Raw genomic sequence first — 22,471 nt, forward strand, 5'->3', positions numbered from 1 at the left:
CCAACTGCTGGGATCAAGAACGCGGTGGGGCCTCCTCCTTATTCCACGGGAAACTGAGGCCGAGGGCAGGGCGAGGACCCGCCCGACGTCCGACGGAAGGAGGGGCTGAGGCCCACCTCGCACCCTGGCTTGCGCCGCCCCGAATCCGGAGCCTGGGCCTCTGCCCGTCGGGCGCTGCCCGCGCGTTCCTGGAACTGAGCTGGGCGGAGAAATCAGGGCCTGCGAAGAAGCATTCCTGCCGCCCTCCCCGCCGCCTGGGGCCGCAGGGGGTCAGGCCAAGGTGACCCCGCGAGAGGGAGGCGAGGGGCCCCCACCCCCTCGGCCGCCGCGACCTCCTCCATCTTCCCGGTCTTGGGGCTTTTCCTCTGGGCCCGCACGCTCTCTCTCAAGTCCTCCTCCGCGCGCCGCCCCCTCTCCGGGCTTCCCCGAGGGCGGGACGTCCCTCCCCACCCCGCCACCCCCAGGCCACCTCCTGGGCCGTGTCCTAGAGCTGCCCTCGGGCCGGGGGCGGGGCCTCGGGGGGGTACCCCAGGATGGGGCCGCGGAGGACGTGCGCGGCTCCGCCGTGGCCCGGCGCCCCCTCCCTCCCGGTGCCCGCTCCCCAGGCCGCGCCGCCCTCCCTTCCTCCCCTCCCCCGGCCCAGCGCCGGGTCCCGGCCGCCCCCTCCCCCCGACGCGCACGCCCCGCCTGGCAGCTGGCGCCCCGGACCTGGGGCCGCGGCGGCGAGAGGGGTTTGCTGGGAGGGCGGGAGTGAGGGAAGCAGCGGGGGAGGGAGGAGGGAGGGAGGCTGCCCCCCGCGCCCCTCCTCCTACCCCTCCTCCGTGGCCCGCCTGTCCCTCCTCCCGCCGCCTCCCTCCTCCCTCCTCCCTCCTCCCTCCCTCTCTAAGACATCCCCGCACTGCCCGGCCGCCGCGGCCACCTTCCCTGCCGGAGCTGCAGATGTGGCGGAGCGGCCGGGCGCCGGGCGGCCGTGCCAGGGGAGCCTGCGCCCCGTGAGCCTCGGGCCCTGGCCCCCGCCCGCCCGGCCCCGTCCCCCGCTCGCTCTCCCGCCGCTCCCAGACCGCCGGAGCCCGCAGCCGGAGCCCGACCGCCCCCGCCGCCGAGGTAGGAAGCCCCCAGGCATTGCGCCGTGGGGACGGGGACCGGCGGGGGGGGCTGGCCTGTCGCGCGGGGGCTGCGGGACCCGAGGGTCGCCTCCCCCTTCCTCGTCCGCGCCTCGCCCCGGGCCATTGTGAGCCCTCGCCGGGGCCCCCGCGCTTGCTCCCTCGCTCGCTGGCTCGCGCGCTCCCTCCCTCGCCGGCTCCCCGGCCCCGTCCCACCGTCTCTCTGTCTTTCTCCTCCCTCCTTACCTCCCTCTGTCCGGAGGCCGGGCCGAGCTGCGGCCGAGCCCCGGGCGGGAGCAAACTTCGGCGGGGAAGTTGGGTGGCCGCGGTGGGGGCGTGCTGCGGGGTGAGAGGGGCCCCCATCCCTACCCCCGAGCCAGGGCACGAACTTGTCTGGGGCAGCCGGGCAGCCGCCCCTTCACACGGCGGGGCTGTTTCTAGGATGGGGGCTGAAAGGTGTCTCCTCCCTGGTCCGGGAAAGTCTCCCCCTGCTGCCCCTGGCTAGCCCCGACCTTCCTTGGGCCAGGGGAGGGAGGCGTCCCCGGGGGTCAGGACTGGGAGCTGGCGTTCTGTCCAACACTTGTTCCTCTCCTGCTGTCTGGGTGCAAGCAGAAGGGTCTGGCAGAGTGGGGAGGGCAGGGGTTTCCAACCTGCCTGAGGGAGGGTCTGGAGGGGGCAGAAGGAGGGGGGCAAGGCAGGTGCATCCCGAAGGAGGGAGATGCCTGCGCCCTGCTTCCCCGAAGGCCCCCTGGGATGGGGCTGGAATCCAGGCTGGCACCTGGAGGCCTTGGCACACTGCCCTGCCCAGCCGGGTACTCAGGCCACAGCAGGGCAGCATGCGGCCTGTCCGCCTCTCCAGGAGGGCCCGCCTGGCCGGCCACCCGGGGCAGTGATGGTTGCAGGGAGCTGCCCAGCCCTGCCCTGGGGCCTGGGAAGCGGGAAGGGATCCTGGGAGGAGCCCTGGGCCCCCAGCCATCACAGCCCAGGATCTTGGCTCTGAAGGGAACGCTTGACACTGAGGGGGCAGCCAGGCCAGCTGGGGACCTGGCCAAGGCCTGGGCTCCCATGGTTCTTGGTCTGGGCCAGGGACAGGGCCTGAGCTGTGGTCCTTGGAGGCAGCCATCTGAAGGTCCTACATGCCTTGTCTTGACATCCTGGAGGGAAGGTGGGGCTTAACCAGCAGCTACGGAAGACAGGCCCAGGGAAGGGGAAACTGGCCCCTTCAGTGTGCCCACCCGCCCAGCCCTCCCCAATCCCCACACCAGTGCCACGGTGCCACAGCTGTTCCAGCCCAGCTCACACAACCCTCTCCATGACCTCCTCGGCACCTCCCCTCTGCTCTTCTTTCTCCCCTCTGGGCCCAGGCTGGGCCTCCCAGCTGGCCCTGGCCGGCACTGGGGGAGGGGCTGCACCTGGGGGCCCCTCCCAGGACACCCCTTTCTGAGCTCCAGCCCAGCTCATTTCACAGCCCAGCCCAGCTTGGCTTGGCCCTGTCTACAGTCAGCCAAGCAGGAGGCAGTGCCAGGGGCTTGGGCACCATTTATGGGGGTTGAAGACCCATTGAAAGCCGCCCGTTTTCCTTAGCCCCTTCCCCTCCCCCTCCTTTCCGGAGCTGCCATTAGCGCTGACCCTCTGACCCCTATGCCTGCCCGCCCTTCCCTGTCTGTGACCTTTGACCTTTGATGTTAAATCCCTCCAGCTGGGGCTCTTCGGCCCCTGAGTGACCCTGATGCAGGACCCCTGGGGGGCCTCTCCCTGCTCCTGGCTCTCTGCACAGGGACACCTGCCAGTCCTTCCCTCACTGATGGGGAGGAGGTGCCCCAGGAAGCCAGACAGTGAGTCACCCCACTTCCAGGCATCACTGCTTTTGGGGTCAGTGGCTTTGGGGGATTCGCTGGAGCTGGGCCACAGCCTGGAGGGTGAGTGGGAAAAGCCCCTGGCCTGGGAGTCTGATGTCCTGGATTCGACATTTGGCAGTGCCACCAACTCCCGAGGGTCCTTGGGCCATGCTCTTCCCCCTTCTGGGTCTCAGTTTCCTCTTCTGACCGAGGGGTCAGACAAGGTGAGCTTTCTGACCTGCAGAGTCCATGAGAAGACCTGGGGGTGGGGGGTGCCGAGAGGGGGCTAAGGCCAACAAAAGCCAACTCTCAATTATCCGTGGGTGGAGCCACTATGAATAACTGAATGCCACAGACATCCAGAAACCTCATTTTTAAACAATCCTGTGAACTGAGTCCCCCCCAAAGCTTTTGTTGTTTCTGAAAAGCCCAGCTGCAAATGGGTAGCCACAGCGATGTCTTCTCATGCCTGGGCTCCCCTCCTTGCTGGGAGTGCCGGGCAAAAGGGCAAACTGGTCTGGGGACAGAGCTCTGCCAGGGCCTCTCCCTGGAGCTTGTCAGAGGGCCTGGATCCCTCTCAGCCCCATCATGTGGACCCCTCTCCCTTCTCCCCTCCTTTCCTGGCCTTGGCCCAGGCTGTGGGAGTGTCATCTGCCACCTAATCCTCTAGGGGTCTGAGCTGCCTTATAGGAGGAAGAATGTGTTTTCCTGACATTTTCCTATGTGCATTTCCATCTACCCCAACTCGACTTGCCTGGAATCCCAATTTCCCACTTGGGCGAGGGGGCGGGGACGGGCGCCAGGCAGAGTTTGGGGCAATCCCAGGATGAGGGAGGGTGGCGACAGCTGTGGCTGGGGGACCAGATGTGGGACTGGGGCGTGCAGTTGAGCTCTCTGGGAGGCGTTTGGGGTGGGGCCCCTGGCGCTGAGAGGCACGCCAGGGGTTGGGGCGAGGGCTGCTGTTGGCTCTCTCCCGCGCAGGAGGCCTCTCCAGGTTCCCGTGTTCCAGGCAGGGCTAAAGAGGCCCCTCACCCAAGTGGGAAATTCGGATTGCAGTGGGGAGGCCCTGAGCCGAGTGGAATGGGGCGGTGGGGGGTGGGTCTGCCTTTTTCGAGGCTTTGAGAAGCCCTCCTCTATTCGGGGCTATTGTCATTTTATATTTCACACAGATGACTGAGGCCAGAGGGCTGACCCCTGGAAGGTGCTGTGTGGTCCTCCCTTCACCTCGATAAGCACGCTTCTCAGAGGTGGGGGTGTCCCTGGCTGGCAAGGGTGTCTTTGGGGTCAGCCAAAAGATGTGGATCTCCCCCCAACACAAATTGCCTCTCCTCCCAGGGCCTGTGAAAGGGTCCTAGAGATGGGCCACAGTCCAGACATGAGTCTGGGGGTTCACCTCTCTGAGAATGCCAGGGCCAGGCGGGGATGGGATACCCAGCCTTGCCCCAGCCTGCCTCCAGCCCTGGGTGGGAGACACCACAGCTTTTGCAAGGCACTTGGGACACATCTGCCCTAGTGGTTTCCAGGGTGGCCGCTTCAGCCCCACCCTGGGGGCAGGGACCCTGCACTTCCACCCAGGACCTCTAGTGCTTTGCTGATCAGCCAGGGTTGGGGTGACCCTGACACCTGGAGAGGAATGGACTTGCTGAGTGGGTTGGGGGTGTCTTATGCAGGGGCGTGGTCTGGAGTAGACCCAGGTTTCTCTCCAGGATCCAACTTAGCCCTATAAGCCCCTGCTGTCTCTCCAACTAATAAAAATATCAGCTCAGGTCCCGGGGTCTGGGGGTGGGTTGGGGAGGTGAAGTGGGTCAAGAGATGGAGCAGCAGGGGAGGAACGCCTCTAACAGCTCCCTGAGAAAATCAAAAGGATGCCTTCCAGTGGCCACCACAGGCACTGACATCTGTCACCTGAAATTGCTACATTAGCTTCGTGAGAGAGACTCATTGATCCCTATTTGACAAATGAGGAAACTGAGGCACAGGATGGAAAAGGGCCAATGGGCATCTGGGCCTGAGTTCCTGGGTCAGCTATGGCTCGGGAGGGTAGGGTTGGGGTCTGGTGGCCTGGCACAAGAGAGGAGCCTGCTCTTGAGGGGGGGCCTGAGCTGGCCCTAGCAGCTGTGCATACTGGGCCCTGAGCCTCCATCCTTTCCCTGGCACTGATCCTCCTGGCCTCAGCTCCAGACTTCTCCATGGGGGAGACGAGGCCTAGCCCAGGTCTGCAGGGGTCCTTGGTCCTCTTTCCCATTCCAGTTCTGGGACTGTGGGACCCCTCCCAGGCGCTCCGGGAGCCCCAGAGTTCTGACCTGCCTCCTGCCTGGGACATGTCGCAAGCTCCCTCAGGCTGGGCAGGGTAAAGGCCCTGCTCTGGGCATCTTGCGGGGCAGGGAGCTCAGGCTCTCCACTCCCCTCGCCCTCTCAGATGGGATGGAGGGTCTGGGTAACTGGAGGGGCCTGGGGGGCCACAGAGATGGGAGGTGATTCCAATGGGGGAGGACTTCCCATCTGCTCCAGTTGCCCCTGGTGGGGGATGGGCAGCGGGGGCTGAGAATCTTCCAGAGCCATAACTGGGGGGTGACTGGAGCCTCCTCAGGTCCTTTGTCTTCACTGCTAGAGAGGCCAGGTAGTACCTTCACAGTGAGGGCCCGACGTGAGCATGTGTGACGTGCATGTGTACACGTACCCCTGTCATGGCAGATGGCTATCTGCAGAAGGACTCAGACCTGGTCCCTGGCCCCTTCCTCCAGTCATGACCAAGGGTGGGTGGGAACCTGCTGAGGCCCCAGGAGACTGCTGAGCTGCCTGAGTCAGCCCCCGGGAGCCTCCAGGAAGACAATCCTGCCTGGCTGACCGAGGGTCTTGTTTGCCTGACACACTCACAGGGTAGCTTCCCACTGGGATCCTGAGAGTAAGGAGGCGGGTGGGGAGGAAACAGGCTCAGAGACTTGAGGGCTTGGCCCAGGGTCACTTGGGATCAGGGAGGGTCAGAGGGGAACCAGAGCCTAGGATTGTGTGGTCCTGGCCGCTGAAATATCAGTTCAGCCTGGGAATCCCCCCAGCTTCTCTGCTGCCCCCCATCCTCTGCATGGGCATCATGTGGGGACAGCTGTGTCTGGAGGAAGCCTCCCTCCCTCCCCCTCATCGTCTGCCTGGGTCTGCCTGGCAAGTCCCAGCCTGCCTGAGCCATTTCTCCCCAGGGCCACTCCTTCCTGCATCCAGACCCTCGGCAACCCCCATCACCACACTTCCAGGCTGACTGACCCAGAGCTGTGATGTCCACCTCCCCCCAAGGCTGTGGGGCCCTCCATTGTCCTGCCTGTTATAAAGTACCGCCCACTCCAGTGCTGCTGTCTGTCTGCCTGCCAGTCCTGACCTCCTCCAGGCCAGGCCCCCAACACGCCCTTCAGGATACCTAGTGGATACCCTGAGTGGTCCTGTGGGCCCTCGGCCCCAAGGACCTGAAACAGGCCAGGCCTGGCACGGCCCCACCCAGTGGGTGTTTCCTTTGGGTTCATGCCCCTGGCTTCTGGACTTGCTTTGCTACCCAGAGGGGGAGCAGGGGAGGGGCAGGGGTGGCTGGGAAGAGGGCATGGGGGTGGAGTCCAGAGTTTGTGCTGGAGCTCTTGCTGGGCCTGGTCTAGACCAGCTGTTCTGGGGCGGCTCTGTGTCAGGGCTGGGTGGGAGTGGCAGGAGATGAAGCTGGGGGAACTGCGCCCTTCTGGTCATCCCAACCGATGAGGGTGATGCTGACTGCCTTACCCTCACCACCCAGGTCTGCTCCTGGGTCCCTTGCCCCAGACAAGGAGGAGGAGACATCTGTGTCAGGGCCCTGCCTCGTGGGCAAGCCACTTCCCTCTTTGGGCCTTAAGCCCCTCCACACCTCCCCTGCTGGTAGGTACCACCAATGGATTCATTCTCTCATTCATTCAACAAACATTCACTGAGTACCAAGTGTTTGAGAAAAGTGAAGGGCTGGGGACTTCCCTGGCACTCCAGTGGTTAAGACTCTGTGCTTCCACTGCAGGGGGCACGGGTTTGATCCCTGGTTGGGGAACTAAGATTCATGCCTTGCAGAAGAGAGAGAGAGAGAGAGAAAAGGCAGGTGTGATGGTGCCGTTAGGGGAGTGGTTTGGATGTTCAGGCTCTGGTCCTACTCTAGGCCAGCCCCCTCCTTTCACCAATGGGGAAACTGAGGCCCAGAGCCTTGCTCACATCAAATCGGAGCAGGCCTGGTTGTCTGGCTCTGAGTCCCCAGCACTTCCCATTGCTGCTCAGTTCACTGTGGTGGAAGGAGTGGCATTAGTGATGCACTTGTGAGGACTTGGACCCAGGGCAAGTGTGGCAGGCAGCAAGGGGCCACTGCAGGGCTAGGGTTGCTGCCCTCAGCGGTGTGGGGACAGAGGCAGGTCCTCTGCTCAGTTCTCAGGCACCTGGAAGAACAGCCATGTATGGCTGCAAGAGGCAAAGAGTGAATCAGGGGAGACTCTCTGGAGGAGGAGATCGGAGGGGAGTGGCAGCTGGAGGAGAATATGGAAGCGCAGAAGGTTGTGAGGCAGGAGCTAGCACCCAAGAGCATCAGGTGAGCATCAGGTGAGCAGGAGGCAGAGAGTCCTGAGAAAGGAGTGCTGAAGGGGAGAGCCTGGGAACAGGAGATTGGGCTGGAAAGGAAGATGGCAGTCTTCTGTGTAGAGCAGTCCATGGCTCCCCAGTACCCTCCAGGTCCTGGCCCAGCCTCTCTCTTGGGCTTCCTCCTCTGCTGAATGACGGGCAGTTTCATTATGGGTCAGTTGGGGCCACGCTTCCAGGCCTCTGCAGTGTTGGGTGCAGAAAGAATGTGGGCTTTGGAGCCTGGAGGTGAATCCCAGCCGTGCTATTTATAAGCTCTGTGACTTTGGCAGGTAACTGAACCACTGTGAGCTTCAGTTTCCCCATCTGGAAAGTGGGGAGAATAACACCTAATTCACAGGGTCCTGAGGATGAATGGAGATGGCCCACAGCACTGGTTGTGAGGACCCCAACGCTTCACCCCATGTCCATGTGGCCAACTTGGATCCAACCCCCCGCAACACACACACACAGGAGCACCCCACCCCTAACATTGTTCACCTCTGTGAGTCTGGGCGCCCTTCATTCTCATTCATCTGTGGGCCCCCAGGACCGAGTGGAGGGCCTGGTGTTGGAATGCATAACTGAGTGGTTGGTAAATGAGGCGGAGGGAAGGGCCAAAGTCCAGAGCCCGCCTGGCCGCCTCCTGCCATCTTGAGCTGGTGGGGGCTGTTCACAGTGGGCCTGGTCCCTGTCCCGGGGTGGTGGGAGGGTTGGGCCGTGAGGAGGGGCCCCCAGGACTTGGGTGGCACTCCCGGGCTCGTCCTGCAGCCAGGCTCAGTGTGGGAAGCACAGTGTTTCCTTCTCTGTGGGGACTGGGCCTCATCCCCGCTCCCACCCATAAGCCGAGACTCCTGGGTGCAGGACCCTGACCCTTGTTACCTGCCGTGTCCTGTGTGTGGCGTGTGTGTGCACAGGTGTGACACATATGCATGTGCCTATATGTCTGAGGGTGCCATGGGTGCCCATCCGTGTCCTGTGGGACACTGGCCAACGCCTCTGCAGGCCCTAGAGAGCACTGGCAGAGTGCCCAGCCCTGCCCGCCCACGCCGAGTGGCAGTGCTGCCTGGCAGGGCCTGGGCTGCTGTGCCTAAGCCTTGTTGGTGTGAGTCCCTGTCTGGCTCCCCTGGTGCTGGCCCCTCCCAGGGATTTGGGCGGCCTGGGGGCCCAGCCCTTCCCTCTCCACCCGCCACCTGGGCGTGGGGGCTGCTTGGCGGGCTTGCCTCTGGCTGAGGCCCAGGTGCAGGCAGTGCTCATAGCCCCATGCACCGCCGCCCCCCCCCCCCCAAGCTGGGCAGACAGGAAAATACCAGACATAGTTGTGCAAAGGTGGCTGCAGGCAGGCAGGCAGCGGGGGGGTGGGAGGCCGCCTTGATGGGCCTGGAGCCACCAGGCTAGGGGAGGCCTCTGTGCCAGGCTGGTCCTTGCAGCTGGATGGGTGTGTGTGTCTGTGTGAGTGTGCATGTGCAGGCCTGGCCCATGTGTGAGCTGCTCCCCCCACCCCCCAGCTTGAGCCTGGTGTCACCCTGCTGGCATTGGGAAAGGAAATGTAGCTCCTGGGAAGCTGGAGCTGGGGAGGGGCATAGGGGAGCCAGCTGCTTGCCTTCCAGCATCAGTACTGCCTGAACCATCTGGGTGACCTTGGAGGCTGAGTTACTGTGTGGGGCACCCCCAGCCCAGGGCTGAAAACAAGAATCTTCAGGGCTACCAGTTGCTGGCACCTCCTGTGTGCCAGGTGCCTGGCAAGCTCGCCCTGTGGGGTGCCCCGTGAGCTGGCACCTGATCCATGGGGCCTGTATTCCTGATGAGGAAACCAAGTCTCAAAGGTGTGACGGGACTGGGACCTGGTAGCCTGACTCTGGGTAGCGCTTTCTAAACGTACCCAAGTGGGGGTTCCTGGCATGCACCCCTGCTCAGGAGGTGCCCAGCTGGGAGCTTTCCCGAGGCCCCCATGGCTAAGCAGAGAGCTCAGCCCTGGTTGTGTCACCTGGAGGCCCTTGAGCTCCCACCTGGGCAGGGTCTGCCCTCCAGGGGGCCTGGGGAAGCCCCCCACCCTCACCCCCATGCTGGCTGAGTGCCCATCTTGGGGTGGGGGCGGGGTCTGCTTGTGAAGCAAGAGGTTCCTGGGGAAGGCGAACCCCACACTCTTCCAGGAAGTGCTGCTGGCACTGGCCCCTCTCCTGGGACTTGCTTGGGTCGAAGCCTCAGGATAAGCCCCCTGGGTCCTGGGAGGAGGCTTCCTTCTTCCAGGGCTGCTCAGAGCCTCTCCAGGGCCTCCCAGTGCTCTTTCTTTGATGCAGTCAGGCTCTGGAAGGTGGCTTGGGTTAGCTGTGGCCACTCCACTGGGTAGCAGAGACTGCGGCCCTCCGAGGGGCACAAGCTTGTTTAGTTACACCCTCAACTGAAGTACAGGTACTCCCAGCTGAGGGTGAGACTATGTGATTACAGTGGGAGGGCCGGTCCCCTCTCAGCTGTCCTCACAGCCCCAAACTGGCCAAAGACTGGGGGACTCAGCAGCGCTGGTGACAATTTGTTCACAAGTTTGATTAAGCACCTACTATGCGCCCAGCAGTGTTCTAGGTGCTGAACATTACATACTAATGGGAAACACTAATCATCGGATATGCAGCATTTTATTGATTTCTCCCCCAAATCCAATGAGGGGTATGTCTTTAAATTTATTTATTTATTTATGGCTGAGTTGGGTCTTTGTTGCTGGGCGCAGGCTTTCTCTAGTTGCGGTGAGTGGGGGCTACTCTTTGTTGCAGTGATAGGGCTTCTCACTGCGGTGGCTTCTCGTTGCGGAGCACAGGCTCTAGGCATGTGGGCTTCAGTAGCTGTGGCTCGCAGGCCTTAGAGCGCAGGCTCAGTAGCTGTGGCGCACAGGCTTAGTTGCTCTGCGGCATGTGGGATCTTCCCGGACCAGGGCTCAAACCTGTGTCCCCTGCATTGGCAGGTGGATTCTTAACCACTGTGCCACCAGGGAAGCCCGAGGGGTATGTCTTATTCTATGATTATCATCCTGTTTTAGACATGACAACAATGAGGCTCAGACTGGGAGGTGACTTGCCCTAAGTCAAATGGGCCGGAAGTGGCAGAGCCAAGTTGGAGACCCAGGTGGTCTGACGCATACTGGAGCCCTGCTCTGTGGCCTGGTCAGAAAGGGGGGCCCTGAGAAGATGAGGCCTGCCCCTGCCCCCCGGCCCCCGCCACTGTGCGGCTGAAGAGGGTGGAGCTCTTGGCCAGAGCAGGGTGCCGCAGCAGTTCCCAGGAATGCAGGGCTGTGGGGCCGTTTGCTTTGGTAGCATATCTGCCCTCAGCTCCCCAAGCCTCTCTGTGGGCCCCCCCCAATAGTCAGCCCCTCCAGCACCCACTCACAGCCTGCTGTCCCTCCTGGGCTCTGCACCTAGCTCCCACAAACCCCTGGGCAGGGAGGGGGTGGGAAGCCAGACCCCCTTTGCCTGCCCCTTCCCACGTCCATGGGCCCAGGAGGGGCTAATGGTGAACACAGCTTCTGGGCTCACGTGGGCTTGAAACCCAGTTCTGCCACAGACAAGCTGTGTGACCCTGGACAGATCACTTAATCTCCCTGAGCTTCAGTTTTCACATCTGTAAATGGGGATGAAACAACACCTGCCTTAAACAGTGGGCGTGCCACCCACTCATGAAACCTGGGCCAGAGGTCTCCCCTCCCAGCCCTCAGCTTCCCCCTCTGTAAGACCCACGTGCTGACAATGATGGTCCCTGTACCAGATGCAGGGGCACCCTTCCAAATGCAGGGAAGCCAGGGACTCGCTTCTGCTTTACATTCCATAGCAAGAAAGTCACGTGGGCTTTTGAGAGGTACCTCCTGGGTCCTGGTCCCCAAGTCCTAGGCTGGACGGGTCACAGCTGCTCAAAGGGCAGTTTCAGGACAACCCCTGGGAATAAAGGGTGTGCCTCTCGTTGCCCTGACAACACTGCTACCCTGGCGCTCGCTCACCTGGTCCCACGCTGCTGTGGGGTGGGTAGGGAGGCCTCTCTTACAGGGGCCCAGTCCTCTGTTTCTGCCAAGAGACCCTGAGCGCTTCTCAGGGGTCGTGCCAAGCCTGCCGCCTCCGTCCACACAGGCCCCTTTCCCGGCTCAGGTCCAGCCAGCGGCCCTCTCCCAAGCAGGGACGAGGGGCTTTCTCCAGAGCAGATTCCTGCCGGCGGCTCCCATTAGCCTGGTGACCTTGAGCCTCAGTTTCCCTATCTGTGCCACAGGGAAACCAACGGCGTCACTCACAAGAGCGACTTTAGAGGGTTCAGAGAATTCGTGCACAGACGGCTCCTGGCACATGGTAGGTGCTTAATGGATGCTGACCCCCGCTTTCGGGTGTGCGTTCCACCCCACGCCGCAGGACCCTGGCGGAGGCGGTGACTTGTCCCGGCCTTAGTTTCCCCGAGGGGCCGGCCCCGCCCCCCGCTGGGGTGGGCCGGGCTGCCAGGTAGGGCCGGGAGGGCGCTGCGGGCGCTGCAGCTGGGGGCCGTCTGCGCGCGGCCGGAGGGCGCACAATAGCGGCCATTGTCTGCGCTCGGCCAGAAGGCGGGCGCGGCGGGGCGGGGGGCGGGCCCCCGAGGGCCACCGCGGCCCACCCTCGGGGTGACCCCGCCCCGCCCCCGCCGCCCCGGTGGTCCCCGCGCCACCCCCGCGCGCTCCCACCCGCGCCGCTTCCTCCCGCTCCCTCCGCCCTAATTAGTTCCTTTCGCAGCTGGAGCAGCGGCGCCCGGCTGCGCGGCCACCTCGGCGCCGCCTTCCCGCCCAACCCCCGCGCTCGGGGACCGCATGACCCCGCGCTGGCGGGGCGCTTGTCGCGTCACCTCGCGATCAGCGGGAAACTGAGGCCAGGGTTCCGCAACCAGGCTCCGCGCTACCTCAAGAGACTCGCCTCTACTCTCAGCGAGGCGGGTCACCCTTCGGAGCGTCCCTCTCCTTCTCCGGGAAACAGACACCGAGTGTCCACCTCCCCACCCCCAAATCGATCGGGTGATGGCTGGCTGCCGGCCTCCGGAGGTGATCACAGCGCCAGTCCCGGGGTTCCAGGCCCAGCTGCGTACCCACTCTGGGCCTCTAAGGCCCAGGAGAATGTGACCCTGGCTCTGGACTGCCCCCATCACCCAGCCCGGGAGCAAAGAATAGAGCCCGAGCCCAGAACTGGCCACTGCTGGCTGGGGGTGGGGGGTGGAAGGGGACACTTGGAGGTTGGCCAAGGTCAGAGCAGGAGTGGGGGTCACAGGCGTCTCCCCTTGGGTGGGGCAGCCTAGGGTGGGGAGCTGTGGGCTTTTGGGGGCCGCTCCTTCCTCCTTTCCCAGGAGTGGGGAGGCTGGGCCTCCTGGCTGGGCTCTGGCTTTCATCAGAATGAACCCCTGTTCCCAGGGCAGGACCCAGTGGCAGGAAGTGGGGGGGGTGTCTCTGGGGACTGGGTCTGCTGATTAAGGGGGGTTGCTGTAGGCCCAGCCTCACCCTGGGAGACAAGCTCCTTTTGGGGTCCTCCCTAGTTCTGGGCTGAGGCAGTGTCTCCTACAAGTCTTCAAAACAAGGTGACCCATGGCTCCTCCCTGGTTCCCCTCTGGCCTTAGGAGAGTAAGGGCAGGTGCCAAAGGATGTTACTTGGGCAGTGTTGCCAATGAGAGTGTCAGTCTGAATTCCCAGTTCCCAATCCATCCTGCCCTCGTGGTCCCCTTCCCCAGAAGGTCGGGTAGGGGGTTGGGGGACAGAGGCTGTGGGGAGGCCTGTGGCTCTAGGCCAGCTGAAGGACCAGGCCACCAGCCCTTCCTGGCTCCTGAATTCTTAATCAGCATAAATATTTACTTCCTTCCTCCCCTTCCAGGCTCCCAGCACAGAGGAGCTTCAGGGAGGTTGGACTGGGCCTGTGTCTAAAAATAAACAGGTGGAGGGACAGGCAGACACACAGACAGACAGACATAACTGGGGGGGTGGGTCAGGCAGAGGGCAGCTCCCTGCCCAGCCAGAGGAAGAGTGGAGGGGGCCCAGGTCCATCCATCACTGTCACCTGCCCACCTGGGTCTGGAGCTCCTAAGGGGACAGCGTGGCAGTCTGGTCCCAGCTCTCTGGCATCACTGGGAGCCCCTGGCCCATGCATGGCCTGCGGGTTAATCCAAACAGATCTGCCAGCTCCCACCTGATGGAGTTTAACAGGGAAAAGTAAAGTCACAGACCTCGGTCCCACAGCCAAGTGTGGCCACCCATTCTCTGATAATGCTGCCCCCTCCCCAGGCTCAGAGACTCCAATGTTAGCCATGTGCTGGGGTCTTGGGATGTGTCCCCAGAAGCAGAGGGTCCTAAGTGAGGGAGGGGACCACTGTTACCTGTGTGTGTGTGGAGGGTCTTGGCAGAAGTGGAGCTTGTTGGGGAGACGGATGAGCGCGGGCTTGGAGCTGGGGCAAGCTCCAAGTTGCTGAGGGGCTTGGTCTGGAGAAGATGAGTGAGGATGTGGGGTCCCCGTCCTGCTCCGTGGAGAGAGCTCCAGGCAGCTCTGCAAACATACACACTGGTGAAATACACGAAGTCTTTTACCATGTGGTGGTCTCGGGGATGTTCCCTATTAAATTGTGAAGAGCTAGATTCTGTGAACGACAGAGAGTATCTTGTTTGGCAGATAGATTTTCAGGGTGTAATCATCTCAATTAACAAACACAAGGAAACACCATTTCCCAGCATGTGAAAAGATTGCTGCTGTAAAAAATGATTTGGAATAAAGGACCCTTGCTCTTGGGTCACTTATATGTGAAGAAAATTACACCATTGAGAAATTCAAAGTGGTGAAAATTCACCACTCAAAATAAAAGAATATCATCATCATTAAAAAAAAATTATGTATGTATGTGTTTTACTAACCACTAGACAGCCCATCACTTCCCCCTACCCTGCCCCTGGATGGCCTGGCTGGGCCACAGTCCCCAGCTGCCCCCTGGTGGTGGCCCAGAGCCCTCGGGCTCCCCACGCCTGTGGGACCCTCTCCTTGGACTGCCCCTGGGAGGCAAGGCCACCTGTCTGTCTGCCCAACCCTTGGGGCCAGGCCAGGCTTCGCACAGCTTGCCTGGGACAAGCTGTCAGCCTCATTCCCTTGGAGGTGACCACAGCTGCTTAGGTGCTAGCGGTCAGTAACTAGCACCTCTGAGGGCCACCTGGGAGGACACTCATTGCCCTCCTGGCCTGGTTCTGGGTCTTCCAGCTCACACCAGGCATATGTCCCAGGCGTGACTTCCCACTCAGTCAGAAATGACCTTTGGGACTTGCCTGGCCAGTTCCAGGGAGGAGATGTGGCCTTGAATCTGATGGTTCTGCCACTTCCTAGCTCTGCAACCTGAGACAGTGTCGCTAAAACTCCATTCATGGCAGAATGGACCCTGTGAGCTGCTTCCCAGAAAAGTCTCGTGGGAAGTGGAGGAGTTAGCTGTGGGTTGGTGGTTGGCTCACCATGATACCTGCTGTCCAGAGCCACTCAGAAGGTCTCTCTACCCGGGGAGGCAGCCTCCACACTGCCCAACACCCACTGCCTCTCCGCTCCTGTGGGCTTTAATGGGCTCAGCCCGAGGAGGAGTTTGGGGTCACAGTGTCACAACACAGCTCCTGTCCTCTCCCAGGTTCCTGCCTGAATACCAGCTTGGGAGCCCCTCGCTGCCTGCTGCCGCCCCCACCCCCAGCCCCCATCACCATGCACTCCTTGGACGAGCCGCTCGACCTGAAGCTGAGCATCACAAAGCTCCGGGCGGCGAGAGAGAAGCGGGAGAGGACACTGAGTGCAGTCCGGCACCGAGCTCTGCACAGGGAGCTCGGCCTGGTGGATGACAGCCCCACCCCGGGCTCCCCGGGCTCCCCGCCCTCAGGTACTGTGCCCGGGCAGGGCAGCAGTCTCTGAGCCCTGAAGGAGCCCTGGCGATAGGAAAAACGTCCCAGGTGTATCCACCAGGACATAGTCACAGCCCCTCACAGCCTCACTTAGAGTGCTCTCCACACTGTCCATCCATCCTCCCAACAGTTTATCTTTGGAGGTGACACTGTCCCTGGGAGGAGGGAACTGACTTGCCCAGCTCCTGAAGCTGGCACAGCAGAGCCAGGATTCAGACTGAGGCCTCTGGGAGAATTTGGAGGAGCTGGTAAGGGGTTACAGGGGATTCATGGGTAGTAGCAAAAGGCCCCATGGCCCAGTGTCTGGGCTCTGAGGCAGAGTGGTCGGTCAGCCAGACCAATTGAGACTGGGGACTGAGCCCAGCAAGTGCTTCTCAGGGGGTGCTTGGGGCTCAGGTCTTCTGCTCCGTCTCTGGTGGACCCTGAAAACCAGATCTACCACGTCTGAGCTGGAAGGCTCTGGAAGCAGCCCAGCCCAAACCTTTCATGTTACAGAAGGGGGCAGAAAGGGACGGGAGAGAAGTGAGAGGTCCCTACCTGACATTGTGATGAGGAACCAGGGGCCCTGGGTTCCAGTCCCTATTCAGTTACTTACCCTGTGTGCCAGCCCGTTCCCATCTGTAAAATGGGTACTTCCCATCGTAACCAGTGGCTGAGCTCTCACCACGGCAGAGGTCACATTTGTCAGCTGTACAGGTTGCTACTCAGATTCCTGGGTCCCAGGGTGGTGCGGGGTGGGGGGGGGGGGCAGGGTGTGGCTGGTGTCTGCTTCCAGAGTCACAGTGGAGGAGTTGTGGGCAGGAGGGACTGGCCCGTCAGAACTCCTGGCTCCAGTATCCCTGAATCATGCCTTTCCCTTAGGCTTCCTGCTGAACCCCAAGTTCCCCGAGAAGGTAGAGGGACGCTTTTCGGCAGCCCCCCTGGTGGACCTCAGCTTGTCGCCGCCGTCCGGGCTGGACTCGCCCAATGGCAGCAGCTCGCTGTCCCCTGAGCGCCAGGGCAATGGGGACCTGCCTGCAGTGCCCACTGGCCCGGTAAGGAGGGGATGTGTGTTCTAGAGAAAGTGTATTTCTGGGGCTGCTGTAACAAAGGACCACAAACTGGGTGGCTTAAAACAGAAATGTATTATTGTGGAAGCTAAAGTCCAAAATCAAGGTGTTGACAGGGCCATGGTCTCCCCGAAGGCTCTAGGGGGAGTCCTCCCTTGCCTTTCCCAGCTTCTGGTGGCTCCAGGTGCTCCTTGCCTTCTAGCCATGTCACTCCACTCTCTGCCTCTGTCATCACACGGCCTCCCCGCTCTGTGTGTCTGTGTCCAAATCTCCCTTTCTCTTTTGGAGACACTGGTCACTGGGTTCAGGGCCCCTGTCCAGTCTGACCTCTTAACTTAAATCTGCAAAGACCCCATTTCTATACAAGGTCATGCACACAGGTACCAGGGGTTGGGGCTGGGACATGTCCTCGTGTGGGACACAGCTCAACCCCCAGACAGAGGGAGACCGGGGGTGTGGGGGTGGGGTTTGGGCCCACTGGCCCGTGGGCAGGTGTTGACCAGCTCTGCCCCCTACCCTCCCCCAGGACCTCCAGCCACTGCGCTACCTGGACAGCGTCCCCAGCTCCTTCCAGTTCTTCCTGCCCCTAGGCTCCGGGGGGGCCCTGCACCTGCCTGCTTCCTCATTCCTCACCCCCCCCAAGGACAAGTGCCTCTCGCCAGAGCTGCCCCTGCCCAAGCAGCTGGTGTGTCGCTGGGCCAAGGTGAGTGGGGGTTGGGAAGAGTGGGGCAGGGTCCAGGGCAGGTGGCGGCCCCACTCGGGCTCAGCACACTCTTGGCCCTGCAGTGTAACCAGCCCTTTGAGCTCCTACAAGACCTGGTGGACCACGTCAATGACTACCACGTCAAGCCCGAAAAGGACGCAGGCTACTGCTGCCACTGGGAGGGCTGTGCCCGCCATGGGCGCGGCTTCAACGCCAGGTGAGGGAGGGCGAGGTGGGTGGGAAGGGGGGCCTGGGTGTCCAGCGGCTGAGCTGTCCTCCTCCTGTGCCCTCCCTGGAGCAGATACAAAATGCTCATCCACATCCGCACACACACCAACGAGAAGCCGCACCGCTGCCCCACCTGCAGCAAGAGCTTCTCCCGCCTGGAGAACCTGAAGATCCACAACCGGTCACACACAGGTGAGGGCGGGGCTGGAGTGCGGGCGCCGGGCCATCTCTGCAGCCAAGAGACAGTCGCGTACCCCAACTGTTTGGCGGCCCCTTTCCGAGTGCCACTCGCTGGGGAAGCCTCTCCCATGGGTCAGACCCTCGCCACGTGCTCTTGGGACACAGACTTGTCTTCCTGTGTCACACTCGGCATTGTGTTCGTATGATCGTCGACTCATGCCACTTGTGACTGCAGTGTGTCTGCTCGCTTCTCGTGGATCCCAGCACACAACAGGGCCAGCACTGGCCAGCAGAGCCACACACTTAATTTATTTATTTTAAAAATATTTATTTATTTGGCTGCACTGGGTCTTAGCTGCGGCACGCGAACTCTTAGTTGTAGCATGTGGGATGTAGCTCCCTGACCAGAGATCAAACCCGGGGCCCCTGCATTGGGAGTGTGGAGTCTTAGCCACTGGATCGCCAGGGAAGCCCCTTAATTTTAAATTTCCTAATCGCCCACATTGAAAAAAGTACAAAGAAATACACGGTGAGGTGAATTACAATGATATATTTTCTTGAACTCAATATATTCAAAATGTTGTCAATTCAATATTAAAACATCAGGGAGGGACTTCCCTGGCAGTCCAGTGGTTAAGACTGTGCTTCCAATGCAGGGGGCGCAGGTTCGATCCCTGGTCAGGGGACTAAGATCCCGAATGCCTGCGCTGCGTGGCCAACAAACAGACAAAAAAACCCCACACACATCAAGGAGACACTGAAATTCTTCATTTCCTACAAAGTCTGTGGACTCTAGTATATTTTACACTAGAGGCACATCTCAAAGGCTCACAGCTTCACGGGGCTCCGGCCGGCCCTGGTCAGCAGGAGCAGCCCTTTCATAAATCTGGAGAAACTGTGTTGAGTCAGGGCCAAGGGCATCCACGCAGCGCTCACTGTGAGCCAGGCCCTAGCAGGGTCTTTAAGCAATTACCTGTGGAAGTGGTCGCTGTCATCAAAGTCTGAAGCACAGGCCTGAGGCCAAGGGCACACACAGCCAGGCCACAGGCTGGCTTCTCAGCGGCCACGACCTGCCGTCCCCACTGGAGTCAGAGCTCTGCCGGTGCTGAGGACACCGCCCCCCAAATCAGACAGCCCCTGCTCTCAGGGAGGTCTCGGTCTGGGATGAGGGGCCTGGGGACTGTCGAGTGGGTGGTGGGGGGTGGGAAACTGGGCTGGGATGGCCTGGGCGGCGGGAGCCCCTCACACCGGCACTGGCGCCGCCCACAGGCGAGAAGCCCTACGTGTGCCCCTACGAGGGCTGCAACAAGCGCTACTCCAACTCCAGTGACCGCTTCAAGCACACGCGTACCCACTACGTGGACAAGCCCTACTACTGCAAGATGCCCGGCTGCCACAAGCGCTACACGGACCCCAGCTCGCTGCGCAAACATATCAAGGCCCACGGACACTTCGTGTCGCACGAGCAGCAAGAGCTGCTGCAACTTCGCCCACCCCCCAAACCACCGCTGCCCACCCCTGACGGCAGCCCCTATGTCAGCGGGGCCCAGATCATCATCCCCAACCCGGCTGCCCTCTTCGGAGGCCCCGGCCTGCCCGGCCTGCCTCTGCCCCTGGCCCCCGGCCCCCTTGACCTCAGTGCCCTAGCCTGTGGCAATGGCGGGAGCAGTGGGGGTGCAGGGGGCATGGGCCCTGGGCTGCCCGGCCCCGTCCTGCCCCTCAATCTGGCCAAGAACCCGCTGCTGCCCTCGCCCTTTGGGGCTGGCGGACTGGGCCTGCCCGTGGTCTCCCTCCTCGCTGGCTCCGCTGGCGGCAAGGCTGAGGGGGAGAAGGGGCGTGGGGCAGTGCCGGCCAGGGCCCTGGGCACAGAAGGCCACAAGACCCCCCTGGAGAGGACTGAGAGCGGCTGCTCCCGGCCAAGTCCCGATGGCCTCCCCCTGCTGCCGGGCACCGTGCTGGACCTGTCCACAGGCGTCAACTCAGCGGCCAGCAGCCCAGAGGCACTCACTCCTGGCTGGGTGGTCATCCCGCCGGGCTCCGTGCTGCTCAAACCGGCTGTGGTGAACTGAACCCACTTAGTGGACGCCGACCACCTGTAGCCCAGCCGGCGGCTCCCAGCCCTGCCCCCCGACGAACGGAAGCTCTTCTGCGAAATAGCAATAATGTTCTCCTGCCCCAGGGCCCAGTTGGCTGTGTCCCCTGGGCAGACCTAGCCCCAGATAAGCTGGGCAGCAAGGATGGTGCTAGAAGGGCATTGCTGGCACCCCAGGCTCCCGAGGGAGGAACTGGGTCTGCCAGCTAGGGAGAGCTGTGCTCCTGGGTGCTGAGGCCTGGCTCACCTCTGCCCCACCCCACCCCACCCCATCCTCCACCTAGCCTTCAGTCCCCCTGTCCCCCAACTCTAGTGCCACCCTCATCCAGTGGCCAGCCGGGCAGGTCACCCTCCCTCCCTTGCCCACCTGCCAGCCCTGTCCCAGCAGTGGGGTGGTGGGGTGGCATCTGCCCTCCTGACTAGTGCCAGGCTCCCTCCCCATCCCCTTTAATGGTGAGCTGTGAGGACCCCCTGGGATTGAGGTCCCACCCCATCCTGCCTAGCCTCACTGGGCCCCTGCTCTGGGGGCTCCTGACCCCTTTCCCTCTGGTCTACCCTCCAGAGGGAGAGCAAGACAGACGCAGGCCCTGGCAAAGCCACAGGAAGAAGCCACCTTACCTTATGACAAGGCGCCTCCCAGCTTGGAGAGGGAGGCCCGCTCTGCCAGCTGCCCCTCATTGCCCGCCATCTGCAGCAGCCAGCTCGCTGCCTGAGGGTCAGTCCCTCCTGTGGACTGGCTGACACTCCAGGTTGAGGGGGCTGGCTGACTACTCATCTGCCCCTTCACCACTGGGCCTCCCTCTACTTTCAGGGAGCCCTGAGTGGGGAGAGGTGCCAGGACCTGGGACCGGCCCAGCTCAGGGAATAGGTGGGGCTGGGCCTGGCCTGGCCTGGGGTGGTGCCACCCTGCACAAGGGGCTGTGGAGGCCTGCAACGTGGTGTTAGGAGGGGAGGCTGGCTAGGCACAACCCCGGGCTGGGATACGGCTTCTGTCCTGGGGACACCAAGTCACGGCCAGCACAGGTGAGGGAGGGCTCCAGGCTGGTGCTGGGCATGGGAGCTTCCAGAGGCCATGGACAGAAGGACCTGGGCTTGAGGAGGGGAAGAGGGGCTGCGAAGCAGCCAAGGATGCCCTTGGGAGGGCCCCACTCCTCTGCCTGGGAAGGGGAAACCAGACAAAAGAACCTGGACTTGGCGACCTGGCTGCTTCCTTTGGCTTTTCTGAGCTGAGCTCCTGCCCTAGGTGTCCCTGCTCTGCTCCCCCACGGAGGGGACCAGAATAAGCTAAGGATGCTGGGGCTCCGTGTGCCCCAGAGCCCACACTGCTGCCCAAACCCAGGGAGATGGGCTCTCCCACAGGCCTGGCAGTGCAGCACATGTCTCATTCCCCGCCCTAAGCCCTCACGTTCCCTCCCCGTAGGGGGCCTGGTTCCGTCTGGGAGGTGCTGGCCCAGCAGTCAGGAGCTCTGTCTGGCTCCTAGGCCTGCCCTGCCCTTGGCCACAGTGACCAAGCCCTCCGTGTCGCCGGCTGCAGAACAAGGGAGCTATGGGACTGCAGGGGGGTCCTTAGCAGCCCTGCAGCTTCCCTCCTTTGAGCAGCTCTGCTGACCCTGCCCTTTCCTGGACTGCCCTTCTGTCCCAGAGGGGTCACCCTGACCCAGCCCACTGACAGGGCCCGGCAGCACTGGCTTTGCCCCTTGAAGGGGCTGTGAGCAAAGCAGGAGGGAGCTGGTCTCCTTCCCTCGCGCCCCACCCAGGACCCAGGCACCCCCACCCCCACTAAGGGCCCCAGGCCTTAAGTCCCCATTGGGGTGAGGGGTTTGAGACTCAAGCCCCGGGAGCAGAGGAACAGGGCACTGGAAGGTGACATTAGCTCAGCATGTGACTCGGTGATAGACCAGGCCCGAAGGGGCCGGTGTACGTGTCGTTGTTGTCGGTTTGTTGTTGCACATTCCAGGATATCAGTATTCTAACAGGTTCTAAGTGCCTTTCTATCGTAGCTTATGTTTTTCCTCCTCTTGGCTCCATTGCTGTTAGCATAGAGTTTTAAAAAAAGAAAAGAGATAAGCTAATGACTATAACAATATATTCCTCCATGTGAGAGGAAGTTTATAAAGAAACAATAAAAGCGAGTTACAAACACGGTTTGTCTTGGATGTGCCAGGAGCTGGGCCATGCACAGGAGACCACCTCCGACCGCCTGTGCCTGGCTCTGGGGTCCCCCACCCAGACTGCAGTGCCGAGACCCTGTTCTGGGGTTTTCTCCCAACCCCGTGGGGGCCATAAGCTCTCTATCTGCTGCTGGGAGCCGGAAGGGAAGGGCGGCAGGGGGAGGTGCTGAGATGGAAGGTTCTGGACAACACATCGCAGGTTCAGGTACTCATCTGCCACTGCCTGCCATGACTTTGTTAAGTGCCTTAGCTATGGGGAAGCCTGGCTCCCTGGCCTCGGTGCAATGAGAGGCTGGCAAAAGCTCCTCTTTTCCGGCCGCACCCTGGAGCTTTCCCCCCAGATTACTGAGGTGTTAGAGCCCAACCCAGGTCAGGGAAAGGCGGCCTGTGACGGAGCCCAGGGGCCCCAGCTCCATCCACCCACGGGGTGGGCGGGGCAGACCTGAGGACAGTGATGCCGAGGGAGGGCCTGGCATTGGGACTGCGACAGCAGGAGAGGCTGTGTCCGGTACTTGACAGAACGCGACCAGCTTCCTTAGACAAGCAGGGCCAGGCTGGCTGGCTTCTAGCCAACCTTGCCCACACTGGCCCCGCTAGGTGTCAAAGGCCCA

At 62.0% G+C, this 22,471-nt stretch overlaps 1 protein-coding gene across 1 annotated transcript; it reads left to right on the forward strand.

The window, feature by feature from the left end:
• The first annotated feature begins 1,008 nt into the window (after positions 1-1,008).
• GLIS2 (GLIS family zinc finger 2) lies at positions 1,009-22,124 on the forward strand. The gene is made up of 7 exons (XM_060031657.1): positions 1,009-1,104; positions 15,173-15,415; positions 16,299-16,471; positions 17,013-17,189; positions 17,273-17,406; positions 17,491-17,609; positions 18,867-22,124. Exons 2-7 carry the CDS (start codon positions 15,244-15,246, stop codon positions 19,664-19,666), a joined length of 1,575 nt encoding a protein of 524 aa, XP_059887640.1. The 5' UTR covers positions 1,009-1,104; positions 15,173-15,243; the 3' UTR covers positions 19,667-22,124.
• The last annotated feature ends 347 nt before the right edge of the window (positions 22,125-22,471 follow it).

The sequence above is a fragment of the Delphinus delphis genome, chromosome 15 (genome assembly GCF_949987515.2).
Source record: "Delphinus delphis chromosome 15, mDelDel1.2, whole genome shotgun sequence".
NCBI classification, from domain to species: domain Eukaryota; kingdom Metazoa; phylum Chordata; class Mammalia; order Artiodactyla; family Delphinidae; genus Delphinus; species Delphinus delphis.